Source organism: Tachypleus tridentatus, chromosome 9 (assembly GCF_004210375.1).
Source record: "Tachypleus tridentatus isolate NWPU-2018 chromosome 9, ASM421037v1, whole genome shotgun sequence".
NCBI lineage: Eukaryota > Metazoa > Arthropoda > Merostomata > Xiphosura > Limulidae > Tachypleus > Tachypleus tridentatus.
In genome coordinates, this window is record NC_134833.1 from 67641109 (window position 1) to 67659503 (window position 18395).

The 18395-nt window shown below is 34.2% G+C and overlaps 2 protein-coding genes across 11 annotated transcripts in view; one reads left to right on the top strand and one right to left on the bottom strand.

The window, feature by feature from the left end:
- LOC143225394 (DNA-binding protein P3A2-like) overlaps positions 1–15805 on the bottom strand; it is a 51466-nt gene extending 35661 nt beyond the window's left edge. For 4 of the 10 annotated variants that reach the window (XR_013013824.1, XM_076454719.1, XM_076454712.1 and 1 more), the window contains exons 1-3: positions 15706–15805; positions 15238–15409; positions 12010–12177 (exon numbers count right to left, since the gene is read on the bottom strand). Coding sequence is in view for 9 of the 10 variants with exons in the window: in XM_076454719.1 (XP_076310834.1) it covers positions 12010–12177; positions 15238–15355 (286 nt within the window). In the remaining variant the exon portion in view is untranslated. Of the gene's footprint in view, positions 1–12009; positions 12209–13343; positions 14912–15237; positions 15410–15705 lie in introns of those variants that run through there. The other 6 variants (XM_076454718.1, XM_076454715.1, XM_076454717.1 and 3 more) reach the window with 5 other exon arrangements.
- The window catches only part of LOC143227388 (uncharacterized), a 54993-nt gene continuing 51901 nt past the window's right edge, over positions 15304–18395 (top strand). The window contains exon 1 of the mRNA XM_076458840.1: positions 15304–15395. The gene's annotated coding sequence lies outside the window, so the exon portion shown is untranslated. The remainder of the gene's footprint in view (positions 15396–18395) is intronic.

Sequence of the window (18395 nt, forward strand, 5' to 3'; positions counted from 1 at the left end):
AAAATAAAACAAAACTAATCAAGAATGAGAATGAAACATTCTTATGTTCAATTTACAAAATAATTTTTTTTGCATGAACTACACAGTTTTTGCACCTATGATTATGTAACAAACATCACAAAAAAAGCATGAAACTGTTAGGCAGGCTTAGCATCACTTACTTTGTTTTCAACCATCATATTCTTTGCTGTCCCATACTACCTATATAGCTTTAGTGTAGTACATTTCTATAATCAAATACTTACGATTTTTCTCAAATACGAGGTAACACAACATTTGTCCCATTCCATTTACACATATGTATACAAATGTCCCTTTAAATACCTCTCCTATAAAAATTTATTCAAACAAACTGAAGAAACACATCATGAAATGATATACACCAAAAGCTTATAATTAAACCTTCCTTTGGCACTTCCTTTGTTACATGAACTATTTAAGCAGGTGAACAGTTCAATATTACTACTCACAAGGCTGCTATTTTAGGATTCACACATAAAAAAAAGTATTACAAACATGGAAATAATAATGTGACTAGACATTTGAAAATACATGAAATACACATACATGCATATCTCACAGTAAATGAAAAATTTAATGACATAAAAGTACAGTAGTGTAAGACACAAATTGTGTGTTTGGGGTACTATGATTTCCATATACACATACTAACTCAAGGCCATTAGTGTGGTTCTGCTTCCATAAAAAGTATACATATGTACAAAATCTAACTTCATATTTAATTGTTCAAATATATCAAAATTATCATCTATTGTTTTTTTGTGTTTTTTTCAAATTGTTAAATATTTACTGTCACTGAAAGTTCTATAAGACTAGGAATCTGTTTATTAATGATGGGCTAGTCCAATTTAAACCTAACATACAAAACATGTGTCTGGCTTAGTTAAGTTCCTGTCAAGACTTTCAAATGGTTGTCCATTCTCACTGGACTGGATATCAATCTATCACACCACCCCCTGTTATACAACTGAGTAGACCAGAACGAGTGAGGTAAAGTGTTTAACTAAAGGACACAACAGTGTGATGAAGAACAACAATCCAACCATGAATACAAAGTGAGAAGCCACTGAGCTATGCTGTGTCATTAAATTACTAGCTAGAGAATTAAAATGTCTAATTTTCTAGTTTCTACAATGTTTTCTAATCTCTGTGACAATTTTTGCTGGGATTGCAATCATATTTAATACAAGATTTTAGTGGTATCAAAGAAATTTTGAGCTCAAGGTTTTTTTTTTCTTTCCCAAGGTACAATGGAAAAGAGCAAGGCATTTTGAATAGTAAATTACTAAGTTGTTGTTTTGATTTCATCATATTTACAGATTGGACAACCTACCAGAAGATTTTATGCTTTTATATATTCTGCATAAAGTTATGTTTTTTTTTCATGAACATATCACAAATGTCAGTCTATCACATGCTCAATGGTTAATATACCCACATATATTTGTTGTTTTGTAAATCTGTTCAACAAGTCAGCGTCAGTAAAATTAATATATGTTAACATTTTATAAATTGAAAATGTATTTCCGACAGATACTTACTTCCTCCAATAAAAAAAAAACTTTTGACTTAACTGCCCTCTGTTGGTGAATATGGTTGCTCACTAATAGACTTGATGCTTCCACTTATCTTCACATACAAAGATCCAAATAATTATGCAGTAACCCTCTACCAATAAAAGTACAACACTATCTTTACTGTAACTTGTGCCCTTGTAATCCTGCAGCTTTTAGGAGCTTCAAGAATGGTCCAATTACACTGAACCACACTGGAAGTGAGGAAGTAACTAGTGAAAATACATTTTCAGTTGAAGAAAATGTTAACTTCTGATATAAATCTTACTCCTTCTCACAAAAGCTAGCTTCCCATGTTAAACAAGTGGATGGTAAGTGAGAAGATGATTCCTTTTGAGGAAGTTCAACGAAAACCATGAGGAGAAAAAGTAACTACTAAAAACAACACACCTGTAGGAGACTGCACCACTTCTGAGTCAGGTGTACTCTTTGACCACTACTAGCATGTTACAAAGGGGTGGAACCCCTTGGTGCAAAGTGGCTATAGTACGACAAACTGTAAAGGGGAGTTTTATCTTAACCAACAACTGATGGCATCTGAAATCATACATGAGTTCCACAGTAGGAAGAGGTCCTCTACCTTCCATCTCAAGAACAGGAACTGGCAAGGAAGTGGAACTTCCTACCAAGAATGCACCTCCACAGTTGTGCACCCCCAACACAACATTCACCAAGAACCGACGCTTGATGGACAACAGGACACTGGAGAGCCCAGGTCAAAACCTGGTGGCATTGGGTGTTTATGCCCAATCCTGCAGAAATTCATGTCTTGTACAACTACAACCATCACCAGCTTTACTGGAAACCAACATTCAGTGAAATGGTAGAAAGAAAGATGATTATATGGGTGGGGATGCATCTTCAGCCCAAAACTTGGAAGTATTAGGAATTTACCATCCAATCTGAAGTAGAAAAAGAGTAATCACCCAAACACATGTGTAGACTTATGTGGTTGGTCTGGCTACAGTCAACACCCGATTCCTGGGAACCAACATCCGGTGGATGGTAGGAAGGAGAGTGACTCAGCCAGAGGAGCAAATTGCAATATATGGTGGAGTGTTACATCCAATACCTGGTGGCACGTGAAATAATACATTAGGTCCACAGTAGTAGGGCCATCATGCCATCAAAACTTGCAGGATGCCACTTCCCTATTCTTAACCGAGTATTACTGTATCTACTCAAGAGAATTGGCCTCCATGGTTACCACCCCAGAAGCTAGGAACTGTAAAGTGGCAAGGACTCCCATACTCTACTAGAAGGAGGGAAATAATGCACTGGAGAGTCTGGAGGATAGCAGCACCAGAGACAATGTAATGGATGACCGAGATACCCAATTCTGAAAACAGAGCAATCATACTGATGGAGTACATCACCCAACGTCTAGCTGTGTCTCGATCTGTACATCAGGACTGCAGTAAGATAAATTTCAAATCATTAGAGACTGGCATGAATCCCTGTTTGCTTCACTAATGTTAGCCTGCAAATGTGTAGTCTGGGATAAACATATTTATGAGGCAAAAAAACCATGAGGTACATCTACAAACTGTCTTATGGAACACTCCGTCTCAACAGTGGGAGTAATATAACCTGGCTAGGTGTTATGACAGTATCTTGAAAGGAAAAAGAACATACTGATGGAGTCCATCAACCAAACTCTGGCAGCATCTGGAACTGCACATCAGGTTCATAGCAGAAAGAGCCTTAATAATCTAATCTAGCATGCTATATGATTTCTGATTGTAGAGTGTGAGGTTAAGAAAAAGTATACCTGGTTAGGCAACACTTGGCATAGAGTGGGATCTAAACATGTGATAATGGCGCTTGCAGAGAAGAAAATGAATGGAGTACTCACCAACCACAGATAAACTGATATGGTACTGAAAAAGTCCTCTAAAAGATGAGTGTGTGTTGTCAGGGACATGGTAAAGTGATGGATCTAATGTCAAGAAACGTCTGGAGAACAGGAAGTAAATGTAAAGCAAAGAAACTGGCAAATTCAATCTGTAAGTGTAATAGGAAAAAAAGGTTACAAAAAAGGATGAGTGATGCACGCCAGAGTATCTGAGATTACTTAAGAGGAAGAGGTGGCAAAGCCAAAAATTGACACTGCAGTTGAAATATTGTGTTAACAAGTCAATAAGGAGTCACCAGCATAAAACTAAATGCAGTGGTCTGAAGTATGGGGAGGATACAAAATAGGAGGATATGCATATAGGTACCAACTGACCAATCCTGACTTTGAGCACTCATTGCTCTCACCAGAGGATGAGGAACAGGAGACAAAAAATTGGGAAGTCATGTATTTAGAAGAGTGGCAAAAGCACCAAATCTGGAACAGCCCACAGAGGATACAAAACCTGAAAAACATAAGGATCCAAAAACCATTCCATAGGGAGAATCTTGTTGAGATGGGATAACCAATTCACAACCAGATTCAGGGCATCTGGATGATGACATGCCAACAAAATGATGTGATAACAGTAAGAAAATTCAAAAGATCCAATGTCTGAAAACAGAAGTCTGTCACTCAAGTGTCCCTTGCCCATTAATGTAAGAAGCTACCACTGAACTGTTAGTGTACCTTCAGTACCTTCACTAACTGGCCCCAAATAGCCTACAGGAAGTGAAGGAAAGCTTGAAAAACAGACAGAAATTCCTAGAGATTGACATGAAGAGAGAACTTGGAAAGAAACCATTGCTCCAAAACCTCATGAGCATTGAGAACACCTCCAAACCGGAAAGAGAAGCATTGGTAAAATGGGACATTCTGAACAACCAGTAGGACAGGAACTCTGTGGCAGAATTGTTTCAAAACAACCAGTAGGAACAGGAACTCTGTGGCAGGATTGTTTCAAAACAACCAGTAGGAACAGGAACTCTGTGGCAGGATTGTTTCAAACCATCCACCATTAGAAGGGCAGTTGGGACATCAATAACCAAAAGTATACTTATTCTTATTACATGGGGGTTGAGGCATCATGACCCTCAAATGTGAATGCTCCACAAGATGACTTGCACGAACCATAGTAATCAGGGAAAGAGGAAATGTGAAATAATAATCCAAAGGCTGAGGATATTGGGAGAGAAGAACAGCTCATTATATACTTAACAATCAAATATATGAAACATGGTAATATCTGTAATGGTATTCTGGAACCATTTAGAACTACCTTGTTTGATATTGTGCAGTAAACCGAGTACAATATTATGCATGTAGCTGCTTTCAAAGTGTTCCTGTCTACTTATCCTACTGTTGACTATTGTGATGCTTTGACCTTCCCTACTGAAGGCTAGGCTCTTGTTAGTTTGTAGAATGGGTTGGGCTAGGTTGTTGTTAAATTATGGAATGAGTTAGGCTAAGCTGTTGTAAATTATAGAATGAATCACGACAGGTTGTTATGTTATGGAATGAGTCAGAATAGGCTGTTGTTAAAAATTTTTTTTCTTTAAGGTGACCAAATTCTGAAATGAACTGTGATCCCCAATATCAGAGGCAAGCATTTTACAGGAGTTTAAGACTGGAACTGACTGATAACTTCCTCAAAAGTAAAGTTAGAATTTATATTTGTATTTATTCTGAGTGAAGGACTACATAAACACCCTTGAAAGATTAAATGTCCAATTACTGTCTACATGCTAGAGAAATTTAATTTTGACAATGTTAACATGCAACTGTTTCACAAAAGTTTTCCCAAAAGGAAATGTAATATAATGTTATGTTTATTTAACTGAATGTAAGAACACTATTCCCTTTTAGAAACAGATATTTACCTTTGAAATACTAAAATCCATTTCTTGTTGAGTTGTTTTCATACTGCTAACAACCTTGTGATTTTAAATCTTTGATTCCATGCAGAGAATATGTAACTTATCCAGAATTCTTCACTCCCCTATGTGACTTACTTTACATGCAACAGGAGAAAGTACTAAGTTTTGCTACTCTGCTGTAAGTCAGATTTCTTTGTTTGTAGTCCTGATATATTCCTCCTGGATGTGGGAAGGCGAGTGGGAATGTTTATTAGAGATGTCTGATTTAAGTTAATTGTAATTCTAAACATGTAAAATTAAAGTCAGGAAGACTTATCTCTGAAATACACAAACTGAAATGATGGAGGGAAACAGTGTGTGTCATAAGAAACACGTGTTCTATAAAAATATGGCTTCTAGGTAGGAGGGTGAGAAACTAGATCTACAAAATATAAATTTAATGGTGAAGTAGAACCAAAATAAAGGTCAATGGCCTGGATTAATGAAATAACCAAAGGCAGTTAACCTGCCTTAGGGATACTGTAGTAAAGAAAGGCATTTTTGTCAGCAGGTATCTCCTCACCTCTGTTAATCATGCACCACTAGCCTACATGTTATTATTATTATTTCATACTGTTACATCAGCCTACAGCAAAAATGGCTACGAGTTTTGTAATAAAACAAGGGCAATATTGCTAAACACATCGTTGTGTACGTTAATTTGAAGTTTATTTGGTTATCTAGCAAATAACAGCAGCTGTACAATTGTTGACACCAAACTGTTTTAATGTAGTCTGTGGTTTATATGGAGCGTCATAGTCTACCACATACAGCAGCATGCAGGCCATGTATGTAATTTAATGTACATATGGCAGGCATGACATATACTACAGCAATTACTAAATTACTGTTTTTACTGTACTTATGTTGCATATCAGTTGTTCCTTCCATTTCAGATACAATGCTGATGACAGATTTTTTTAGCATACATGATAGATTTTAGCCATATTACACAAACACCTAGGCTGTCTCTGATAACAGAAATGTTTAAGCTGTACTTTAAAAAATAACACCAAGTTCACTTATAAGTATTGGATCGGCAATTTTGGTAATGGCCAATGGTAAGTATTGGACCAGCAATCTTGTTTATGGCTGATGGTAAGCATTGAATTATAGCCAACACTGTGTGATTGCAAATTTTACAAACAGTGAAGATGGAATAGCCATTCTTAAAGGAGTAGCAAGAATCATGCAAACAGGAGATGGCAAACCTAGGTAAAAGTGAGGCAGAAATCCTGTAGTCTTATGTTTTGTTTAGAAAATATTTAGTTTCAGATAAAGTATGTAGCAGTGACAGTCCACCATAACTTAGGGCCAACATAATAGAAAAGGGCCTTAAAAGTGTCATGACCTAAATTCCATCTGAAAGTCAGTGGGTAGAGATGTATTAATATAATGAATTCATAATTGTTAACTAATATTACCAACCTTGTACAATGTGCAGTATGTCACTCTAAGAGAAAACCTTTCCAGCTGCTACAAAACCATACCTGGTCTTATTATAGCCAATGGAGAAAAAGAGAAAATATAACAACTATACGAAATATTAAAAATATGTGTACACATATTCTATTATATTATGACATGCTGAATATATATGTATATATCTCTATAACTTTAAAAATTTATATGACTATCTATATATAAAGATTTGCAACTTAAAAAAACTATAAAGTCTGCACATTTATATATACAGACTAGCATAAAACCATGTCAAAAATAACAGGAAACCAAAGCTTACCAAATCTGAATCTTTCAGTATGTATTTACAACTTTTTCACCCATAAATAGACATAAGAAAAATAAATGGTCTTCTAACTCCAAGGAAAACCAAAGCCTATCATGGGTAAAATCTCTTATAGAGTGCCTCTTCCCAACATCAATGCTTATGTCAGCATTCACTGATCATGGTTATCTTTTCATCACATCAGTTGTATTATTACAATAATTCTCTTAAAACCACAATTCTTATGAATACTCCATCATCATTCAAAAACTTCTCTTCATATTATATGTCAAATTAATTTAATTTGGTATTAAATAAATTCTTGGTATAAAAACTCCTTTCTTCACAGGCTTTTACATAGCAGAAAAAGTGCCAAAATCTAGAAGCTATTTACTTTTATGTTAATGATTGAATTAAATTAAAATGGAAATGGGTAAGAAAAAAAACGGAAGTACCACAGGAGGAAGAGATGGAATTGTAGTCATGTTTCTCACAAAATTCAGAAAAAATGAAATGTGACTGACTGACACTCCTCTTTTATGATTATGAATATAAATAACCAATATGCATGCATAAGACTCATGCAGCTGCAAACATCGGTCCAAGCATCATTCAAGCATAGTTCAATACACCCACCAATCCAGCATAAACAGACTCCTGATACACCAACAAGGTATAAACATCATATCTAAATAACACATGGTACGTTAATCCCCATATGCCATAGTGGTAATATATGTATAGTAGCAATAGCCATCCCATCTGCAGGAAGCCAATCCAAAGGTTGTCATTCCATCCTGAGAAAGCATCATATACCAAGAATGTTTCAAACAGGACAGTATTCTTAATGTACAGATTTATGTCCATGATGGACATAAAAACCTAAAGAAAAAATATAATTAAAAGGATCTTCAAACAATTACAGAAACAAGGCAGGTAGGTAGCAAATGTAATCACAAAAAGGTGAAAAAGGAAACTCAATGTTTGAAACTTAGTGTTGACTTTATTTCTTCAAGCTACAAACACATAATTTGAGTCTGTGTCTAAAACTGTTTTAAACCTTGAGCTTGTTTGTTTACTTTTTTGTGATTACCTTTGATACCTATCTTGTTTCTTTAATTTTTTTGAAGATCCACATTACCCCTTTTTAAATTAACAAATTTGAATCACCTTGCAACATTGAGATTTGGCCTCCAATTCACAGATCTATTATCCAATCAGTGCAAAGAATGATTGGAATTCTCATGATGTTACAAAATTCTCGGTTTATCTTCATGAAAGAGCAATTCAACAAGTTGTCAAAGTAATTGGTGTTTAAAGTTGACATAAAAACCACCAAAACTAGGTTACTTTACTTAGAAGAAAACATACACAGCCAAAAGAATGGAAGAGAACAGAAAAACTAACCTCAATGGCAAAAGATCAGAGAATGACAGTTGAATGATGATACAAAGAAAAGAATATATCAACCACCATCATCCAAAGGCAGTGATATATGATCATGTAACAGCTGGACTAACATTTTGTCACGATAATCATATGGGTTTTTAAACTTAGACTTACACTTCAAAATTATTTATAGATAAAAAACCAAAAAAAACTTGCAATAGTATGTATGAAGCAGCAAAATAAACCACATGCATAATCTGCAAGCTTACATACATATAGCTGTGGTTAGTATATGTGCCAGTGAACAACAACGTTTTGGGAATCATCAAGAAGTACTCATAAATTATTAATACTTTAAATATGTATAATATATTTTTAATAAATTATTGTAAAATTAGCACAAACGTTAATCTCAGAACACCTGTTTTCAAAACAGACCCCCCTAATAATATCACAATTCTGAGTTGCCTGAACAATCCAAAATTCCTTTCTTCAATCCTGAATAACAGAAAGACCTCCATAAGAATCTTGTGTTTCATCTCAAAAGGATGTATTTCCATGAAAAAGATGAGTCAAGACACCCAATATCTTTTGAGCCACAAGGAAATGTGAGTAAAAAAACTGGGGAAGTATAGTAAAAGATTTCTTCTTTTCCTTTTGGAATGAGATTAGAGACTTCTTGATTCAGAATGTTTGACTGGATTAGATGTATAAGGAAATATATTAAAATCAGATGGAAGGATATGTCAAACCCAAGTACTCCATAGGAGAGCCAGTGATACAAGATATCTTTCAAAAATCCGGATGGAAGATTCATTCATAACAAAAGAGAAGTGAATTTGCAAAAATAGACACACAGGAAAAAGACTTTCAAAATCAGCCAAAAGTATAGGGGGGGGACTGTCACAGTGTAACAAAGCTTAAAAAGCTAAAGTATCAACAGGAAAAAACAGAAACTAAACCAATGTGACAAAGTTTGTGGCAAGATATAGGTAAAAAATTTACAACAGTTCAAGGTTAAAGGTCAAAAAGAAATGATCTAGGGGAATGGGTTCAATCCAGAGTAGGGGAAGTTAACCTTGATAAGAACCTTCCAACATTTAGCTGTTTCTTAAAGCATCAGAAATAACTCATATTGCAGAAGTTGGAAAACATAAAGATTCTAGAACAAATTTACCAAACATGACACAAGTGCCCTACGGTACGACAAAAGTTAGTTCAAGGTCTAAAATAAAAAAATACGTAAGGATACAAGATATCAGATCAGCAAAAACTCCTTTGGAATTAAGATTGGCAGATAAATTCTGCTCTTCACAAAATGAAAATGAAAAAGCCTAAGATAGTTTATGATTACCAAAATGAGAAAAGGGCAGATCTTTTGCAATTAAGCATTGAAAAGAACATAAAACCTGTTACTTACAACAATTAACAAACCAGAAAAAACAGCAAAACCATAACAATTCTTTTTAATGGCCTACAGCTGCAGGATATTTCTGCATGTTACACATGGACAACGTGAATAAGATCCACAAAAGTTGCAAAATGTTCATTGATGGTAGAAACAGTAGAATCACACTTAACACTGGATTCAAAATTCATACAAAGTGAGTGTAATAATACAAATGTCAACAAGGAAATCATGGAAACAGTAGAACCACAGTTAATAGTGGCTTCAAAATTCACATCAAATGACAGTAATAGTACAAATGTCAACAAGGAATCAGAGAAACAATAGCAACCACAGTTAACACTGGCTTCAAAATTCAAACTGAGTGACAGTAATAGTACAAACTTCAACAAGGAAAATATAGAAACAGTAGAATCACAGTTGAAATGCATAATACTTGAGAAGTTTGAGTAAGGTAACATCACATTAAGAACTTTATACTCGAGAAGTCTGGGTGAGTTACATCACATTAAGGTCTTTACACTGAAGAAGTCATGGTATGTTAACGTCACATTAAAGACTTTATACTGGAAAGTCTGGGTAAGTTACATCATATGAAGGACTTTACACTGGAGAAGTCTGGGTAACTTACATTACATTAAAGAATTTATATCCGAGTAGTCTGGGTGAGTTACATCACATTAAGGACTTTACACTGAAGAAGTCATGGTATGTTAACATCACATTAAAGACTTTATACTGGAGAAGTCTGGATAAGTAAACATCAAATTAAGGACTTTATACTGGAGACGTCTGGGTAAATTACATAACATTAAGGACTTTATACTGGATAAGTTTGGGTAAGTTACATCACATTAAAAACTTAATACCGGAGAAGTCTGGGTAAGTTACATCACATTAAAACACTTTATACTGGAGAAGTCTGGGTAAGTTACATCACATGAAGGGCTTTACATTGGAGAGGTTTGTGTAAGTAAACATCACATTAAGGACTTTATACTGGAGAAGTCTGGGTAAGTTACATTACATTAAGGGCTTTATACTGGAGAAGTCTGTGTAAGTTACATTACATTAAGGGCTTTATACTGGAGAAGTTTGGGTAAGTTACATCACATTAAGGGCTTTATACTGGAGAAGTCTGGGTAAGTTACATCACATTAAACACTTTCTACTGGAGAAGTCTGGATAAGTTACATCACATTAAACACTTTCTACTGGAGAAGTCTGGATAAGTTACATCACATTAAGGACTTTACACTGGAGAAGTCTGGGTAAGTTAACATCACATTAAGGACTTTACACTGGAGAAGTCTGGGCAAGTTAACATCACATTAAGATCTTTATACTGGAGAGTTCTGGGTAAGTTACATCACATTAAACACTTTCTACTGGAGAAGTCTGGATAAGTTACATCACATTAAACACTTTCTACTGGAGAAGTCTGGATAAGTTACATCACATTAAGGACTTTACACTGAAGAAGTTTTGGTATGTTAACATGGCAAAAGACTTTATACTGGAGAAGTCTGGGTAAATTACATCACATTAAGATCTTTATACTGGAGAGGTCTGGGTAAGCAAACATCAAATTAAGGATTTTATACTGGAGAGTTCTGGATAAGTTAGCATCACATTAAAAAGTTTATTCTGGAGAAGTCTAAGTAAGTAAACATCAAATTAAGGATTTTATACTGGAGAATTCTGGATAAGTTAGCATCACATTAAGGACTTCATACTGGAGAAGTCTGTGTATATTAACATCAGATTGAGGAATTTATACTGGAGAAGTCTGGGTAAGTTAAGGACTTTCCTGAATTTGAAGTCAGTTGTTGACAGCATTAGAGGAGAGAACAATTAAAGAGGAAAATGATTTTAGTATTTCAGAGAGTAGTGAACCTGATGTGAATTAGACATGTCTACCCAGTTTGAATTACATATTTCTTGCTTATAAAATATTCCAGTTTTTGAAATCAACACTTCTGTTTACAGTTATATACTAACTAGATATGAAATTATTATATAAAACTAATTAACAAAAGTGTTCTGCACTAAAAAAATTTACTTTTATCAGGAGTACTTACCTGCAGCTGCCAACTGAGCAGTGACATCATCACCTACAGTGGAAGAAGAGAGGAGGTCAGAATCATCAAAGGAATGGCTTTCGGGGGAGGAGGATCCAGAGTTCAGTGATTCACTCCTAATCATGCTATGGTTAATGGTAGAGCCAAGATTGGCTGTCATGATCAATGCTGGCAGAAAAAATAATCCTTAGAAATGTGTCTGAAAAAGTAGTTAAAGCTGTCTCAGATGCTGGCAGAGAAAAACAAATCCATCTGACAGCTAAGAATTCAACAAAACTTACAAAGCAAAAGATGTTTCTTTTATGCAATTAATTTAAAACTTTGAGAGTAATGCTGGTTCCCAATATTACTAGCCAAACGTGTAAAACAGTTTTACTTATAACTACCAACAGTGTGAAAAATTATTTTGATAACTGACACCATTTGTTTTTTTTACAGAATGTAATTGAACAGTTTTTATTAATAAAATGCTATAAAAGCATTTAAAATTTTTCTATTTTATAACAGCTATAAATCAAAGTTATCAAGTTTATAAGTCCATTTATTTTATAAAATTTTTTTATGTATCAAACTTGTCACAGGCATACACTATTGATGTTAAGTAATTTGTACAGTACAAGTAAAATTTGTTTTCAGAAACAGTTTGCACGTTGGAACTATTTTATAGATTTAATTCAAATATACTGGTTACTTTTAATATTAATTATTTCATGTATTGTCTAGAAGCACAAACAGTTGCTTGGTAAGCTAAAATCCTGGGTTACAAACCAGGCAGAATTAAAACTTTTTATTATTTACAGGTTCAACTTTGGTTAGCATAAACAGGAGGGATGTCCTTCACTCACAAGTTCAATAGAACAATTGTTCATACTGGTAAATAACATCCATTCAATATTTTCCTTAACATAAAGAGCACAAGGGATTACAGACGATACTCTAAATGTGGCTAAACCACTGACCTATAAGACAAAATATCAACCTCTCTAGACTTGCATTCAATACTTCTGTAGATACAACCTAAAATCCTGTTTTCCCTCCACTGGTAACAACACATTGTTTGAATGGCTTTAGAGACTAATTACTATTACATCAAGATATTTTTCTTCCACAATACTGCTGATGCAATTACCATCAAAATTATAATTTAAATTATAATAACTCACATCTATCGCCGTATGTTTGTCCAATTCGCGAACTAATCAAAATACTTTTGTAAACTCAAGACAAATCAGAAAACATCTTTCCTTTAACCTTCCCCAAAAACCTTACTCTAATTCTAAAATTAAGCTCATTCTTAATGTTGGATAGGTCCAGAATTCCATCCATCTCCTCACCTACTGGGTGCTGAATTTCCCTTCCGTTGACTAACTAGAATCCATCCATTCACTTCCAAATGGTTTCATGTACTCTTGAACTCATTTTCAACTTTTCCTTATAGTACTTGTTTACCATAGAAAATATAAGCTGTACAAGTTGGCATCCCGTAAACTCAAGTACAGGCCTCGGTGGTGAGAGTAGAAAAATGTAGTTGTTAAAAAGTGTTATAGGAAAGTTTTAGTGGGTTACCCTACAGCTTAGATGGTAAAACACCTGTCTAGTGTGAGGGAGATCTGAAGTTTAAATTCTCCAGGAAGATGAAAAAGACTTGGGATATTACATTAGGATTGGGTTATGTTTGAGAATTGTGAGCTTTTAGCCATCAAAAGGCTTGGAAAAATACAGTATGTTTTACTTACATAATTTAGTTAACAGTAGACAAATTAGCAATGTTTTCAGGAAAGACTAATTTATGAGGAAAGATGCAGTACTCTTTAGTTAATTGTGGACCAGTATGAGCCCACATTTAGATAGGCTATAAATAATAACCTGTAGTACTATCAGCCCACACATTCAGACAATATTACTAAGAAAGGATACTGATGCAATAACCATGACAACTTTTATTTTCAAACATGATAATTAGATCTGTATGGGGTCAAGAGATTTCTCGAATGATTCCTGATAGTTTTGTTTTTGTATCACATGGTCAATGAGACAGGAATAATTAGTTCCTTGTTAAGGAGAAAATAAACATAACTGAAATCTAACAGTCCCAGAGATTTTACAAGTAAAGAGATAATTAAACAGACAATATTTTTATAAATTCCATTTGTAAAAATACATGCAATAATTGTTATAGATTCCACAAATAAAACTTGACCAACAAAATAAATAGTAAGTACTTTGTTAGAGATAAAATTAACCAGTCTAATTACTTGAACAATAAAATTTTCAAAAGTTAGATCAACACACCATGGATTTTAATGAATAGTCAACAGACTAAAAGGTATTAGCTCCAAAAAATATAACGTTCTTGTTGGCTATCTGTAAAACCATCTCCATTTGCTATATTCAGTGGTTTCCATCCCAGTTTAACACTTACCAGATGGCTTCTACATTTCCAACAATATAATTTTCTTTTCACAATAGTAATGTTTCTCTTACACAAAATTTCCTTTATAAATTTATCTAATACCTAATTCAAACCAGAGGCAGATTTAGGTTGATTAGGGTCTGAAACAGTAGACTATCATGTGGGGCACTCCCCTAACAAACACAAGTGCATAAGAGATTCAAAATTTATTTGCCTTGGGGGCTCCCCCATGTGCTACTCCTGTCCCACCATAAATTTTAGCATGACCCTGCCCCACACGTTTTATTAATACATTAGTTTTCAAAGTGGTAGAACAATTACTTATATTACAACGTTGACAAAAGTTTACACATTACTAAATTTTACTAGTAAATGTAAAAATTTAACTGAAAGGTTAATAACAAAATCAATACTGAACAAAATTCTAAAACTAGTAATTTAAAACATGCGAAACAGATAAGCGTAACTCCGGTTTCCTTGGTGTTTGAGCTGTAAGAAAGTAACAAAAACACTTTTACAACATGTTCGTGTGTTAGCTTTCACTTGATAAATATAAACATAGGCACACACATATATGTGTGTATGCGTAATAATACTCATAAAATAAAACTCAGTTAGTTAAAAATTTTGCAACAAAAAACACACGTTAAAAGTCAATAAATCTATTATCACGTTCCTCGCAAAACCTCTTCCTCTCGTATCAGCTGTATATTTTGTTTTTTAAACTGTATATTATTTTTTCAACTAGTATATTTAATTCAGGTGATCACATACATAATAACAGCCCATGCGCAAAAAGGACATGGGTAACGTACCTAAATTTGGAAACTGAACAAATCCGTAACGGTCCCATGTGCGACTGCGCCACAGTATGTCCCACAATCTGACGTTTCTGGAAATAACCACACCAAACGGTAGCTCTACGCTAGACATCAAACTTCAACAGTTGAAGCATGCATTACGGATGAACGATGTAAGAAATTTTGGCTATCAAAGATTACAGTATTGCCTTAACATAAACAGTAATATAAGTAGCATACACAATCACTTTTTGAAATAAAACGGTTACTTTGAAGTTAAACCTAATATTATAGAAGATAAATTTAGAATTAATGATAATAATAATAAGGTCGCCATTTTGCGTCTGCGCAGATGTAATAGATAAATTAATTAAACATTCTGTGATATTGAACTTCAAATACTTTAGAGTGCTTTAAAAGTGGTCTATAAATTATCAAAGTTGCTGTTATTCAGTCCTTTGAGAATTTCATTTCACAACTCACCGTAAAAAAGCTATGACAAGGACAAAGAATATGCGCACCATACACACAATGGCAAAGCCAATGGAGAAAACGACCTTGCGTTAGGAAGTAGAACTATAATTTGTTGTTATATACCAGTGCCACCTGCTATAATAACTTGTGATAAGACATTTAAACGTAGTTATGTGTAGAGTTACGGTAACAAAGAGTTTAATGTTGAATTTTAAAAATTGAATTGTATGATTGAAATAAAGGATGCGATTATAAAAGACAACAACTTGTACATGATGAAATTAACTTGCTAGAAAAAGCAGACATTTCTTCCTGACAGAATAATTCAGTATAACATCCAAAAAAATTCCAAAGCACAATTTCAACGTTTTACTTACTAAAGTTAGTCTATATTTAGCTATATCGTAACTTGTCAGTTGCTTTGTCTGTTGGATATAATACAAGTATCGGCGTTATACGGGTACGTTACTATTTTTTAGGCTTTGCCATAGGTAATAACAGGGACCAGTAAAATATGAGAGTGTGTGTTTTCGTATAGCAAAAGCCACAAAGGGCTATCTGCTCAGCCCACCGAGGGGAATCGAACCCCTGATTTTAGCGTTGTAAATCCGAAAATATGAGAGAACTGGCACAATAAAGGATATAAACTGTGATTTAGAGTTTGAAATATATGTAATTGTTTTTCGTTTTCATCTTTAATAAAGTTAATTACCCGGTACTAAAACTACTGTACATTAATTAACAACAACTTTGATAAAGTTTAAAATGTTGGTATTTCAGCATTTTCACTTTATTCAAATACAGATGTGATGCTTTCGGATGCACTGCTTTATCCTTCAGATAGTATTTGTGAATTATAAGAGGAAATATTTTACTGAGTAAATTTGAATTATGGGTTCAAACCAAGCAGGGAAAAGATTGACACACGATAAACAAAATGAAAACGACATTTACTGACAAAAACAAAGTGTTGAGCGCACTGAAGGTTAAGGGTTATTAACTAACTTGTTGAACCTACCGCGGAGTAAGAGAACATAACATTGGATACATGGATTCTATAAATTACATCCATATCGGTGCGCACTCGCCACCGACGTCAATGTTGGTCATTTCAGTAGCAAATAAAGAGGATATATCCTGAACGCGTCCATCGTGTATGCCAGTGGAAAAGGCCAATGTCCATATTTACACAGTATATTCTACTGTACAATATTTTTCTCTATTATGGGAAAGCACACGCAACGCTATATGGGAATGATCCAAAACAATAAATACCTTGTGAAACCTTTGCTACATTCATTGCCCAGTCCTTTACTGTTAATTAGAACTACAAGAACAACTAGAAACATGTACAAGTAAAGAAAATATTGAAATGTCTTGGTGAACATTATAAAACTAAAGACAGGAAACGCAAAATATTATTTGCATCCTGCATTGATAATTAAAACAATCCTGATGTATTTATCGTTACTTGTTTATAACTTTGGTTGAACTTACTGCACGACTTTGGAACTGGACTTGGGTTTTCTATAGTTTAATATTCTGTGTTTGTTGATATTATGATGTACTTCACATATCAGTTTTTTTCTTTTCAGCCTACTTCAAAAAGTTGAATAGCTGGTGTTTGGAGTTAAACTGTAGATTTGTGTCCAAAATTAATAACAACTTTGAAAAATCGGTCAGAATAGCACAGAGTAAAGTAGTAAGGTTAAAGTCCTGGTGCTATAGCACGGGAGTTCAGTTTGTGGGGTTGTCCTGGTGCCATAGCACGGGATTTCAGTTTGTGATGTTGTCTTGGTAACATGGCACGGGATTTCAATTTGTGGTGTTGTCTTGGTGACATAGCACAGGATTTCAGTTTGTGGGGTTGTCCTGGTGCCATAGCACGGAATTTCAGTTTGTGGTGTTGTCTTGGTGACATAGCACGGAATTTCAGTTTGTGGGATTTTATGTTTTTATCAGTATTCTTTTCTATGCTTCTTTTATACTTTCGTGGAACAAAAATTTTGAGTTATAGTAAGAAAATACATCTTTTTAATCAAGGACTTCTGAGCAAGATCAGGAATTTGAATTCTCAAAATAAGTAGGAAAACAAAAGACGGAGGTGACAATGTAGCATAGCTTGGGAGAAATCTGTTCCATTGTCTTTGGCCACTTAGTGTAAAGGGACATTTCTACAATTTCATGCAAGAGAACCACAGCTGTGAAGTTCATAGTTAGTAATTCTGGAAGTTCCTAGCTGTGGTTCTCTTGCATGAAATTGTAGAAATGTCCCTTTACACTAAGTGGCCAAAGATAATGGAGCAGATTTCTCCCAAGCCAAAAAAATACTTGTTTTGTATCCATGTATTCTGTTTGTGTTCTGAAAATTAAAATTGTTGTGCTCAACACTTTACCTGCTGCTTCCTTTGTTGATGAATAACTTTAGAGGTCGAAAAAAAGACAAATCTAAATGTTGTTTAATATTTTTCGAACCTTATTTTGACGGACTGACATATTGCTTTGCAGAAAATTTGTGCACCAAAGATAATATTGAAAGTATTTAACATTGTTACTGTATTAGCATTTATATAAGGTACTTTCGATTCAAGTTCAGCTTATAGATAAATTAGAAAATAGCTGTTGTTTACTTTTAAGTTTAGATATGTAAATAACAGAAACGTAAATTTATTTCGTGATGAAAAACAGAAAAATTCGCG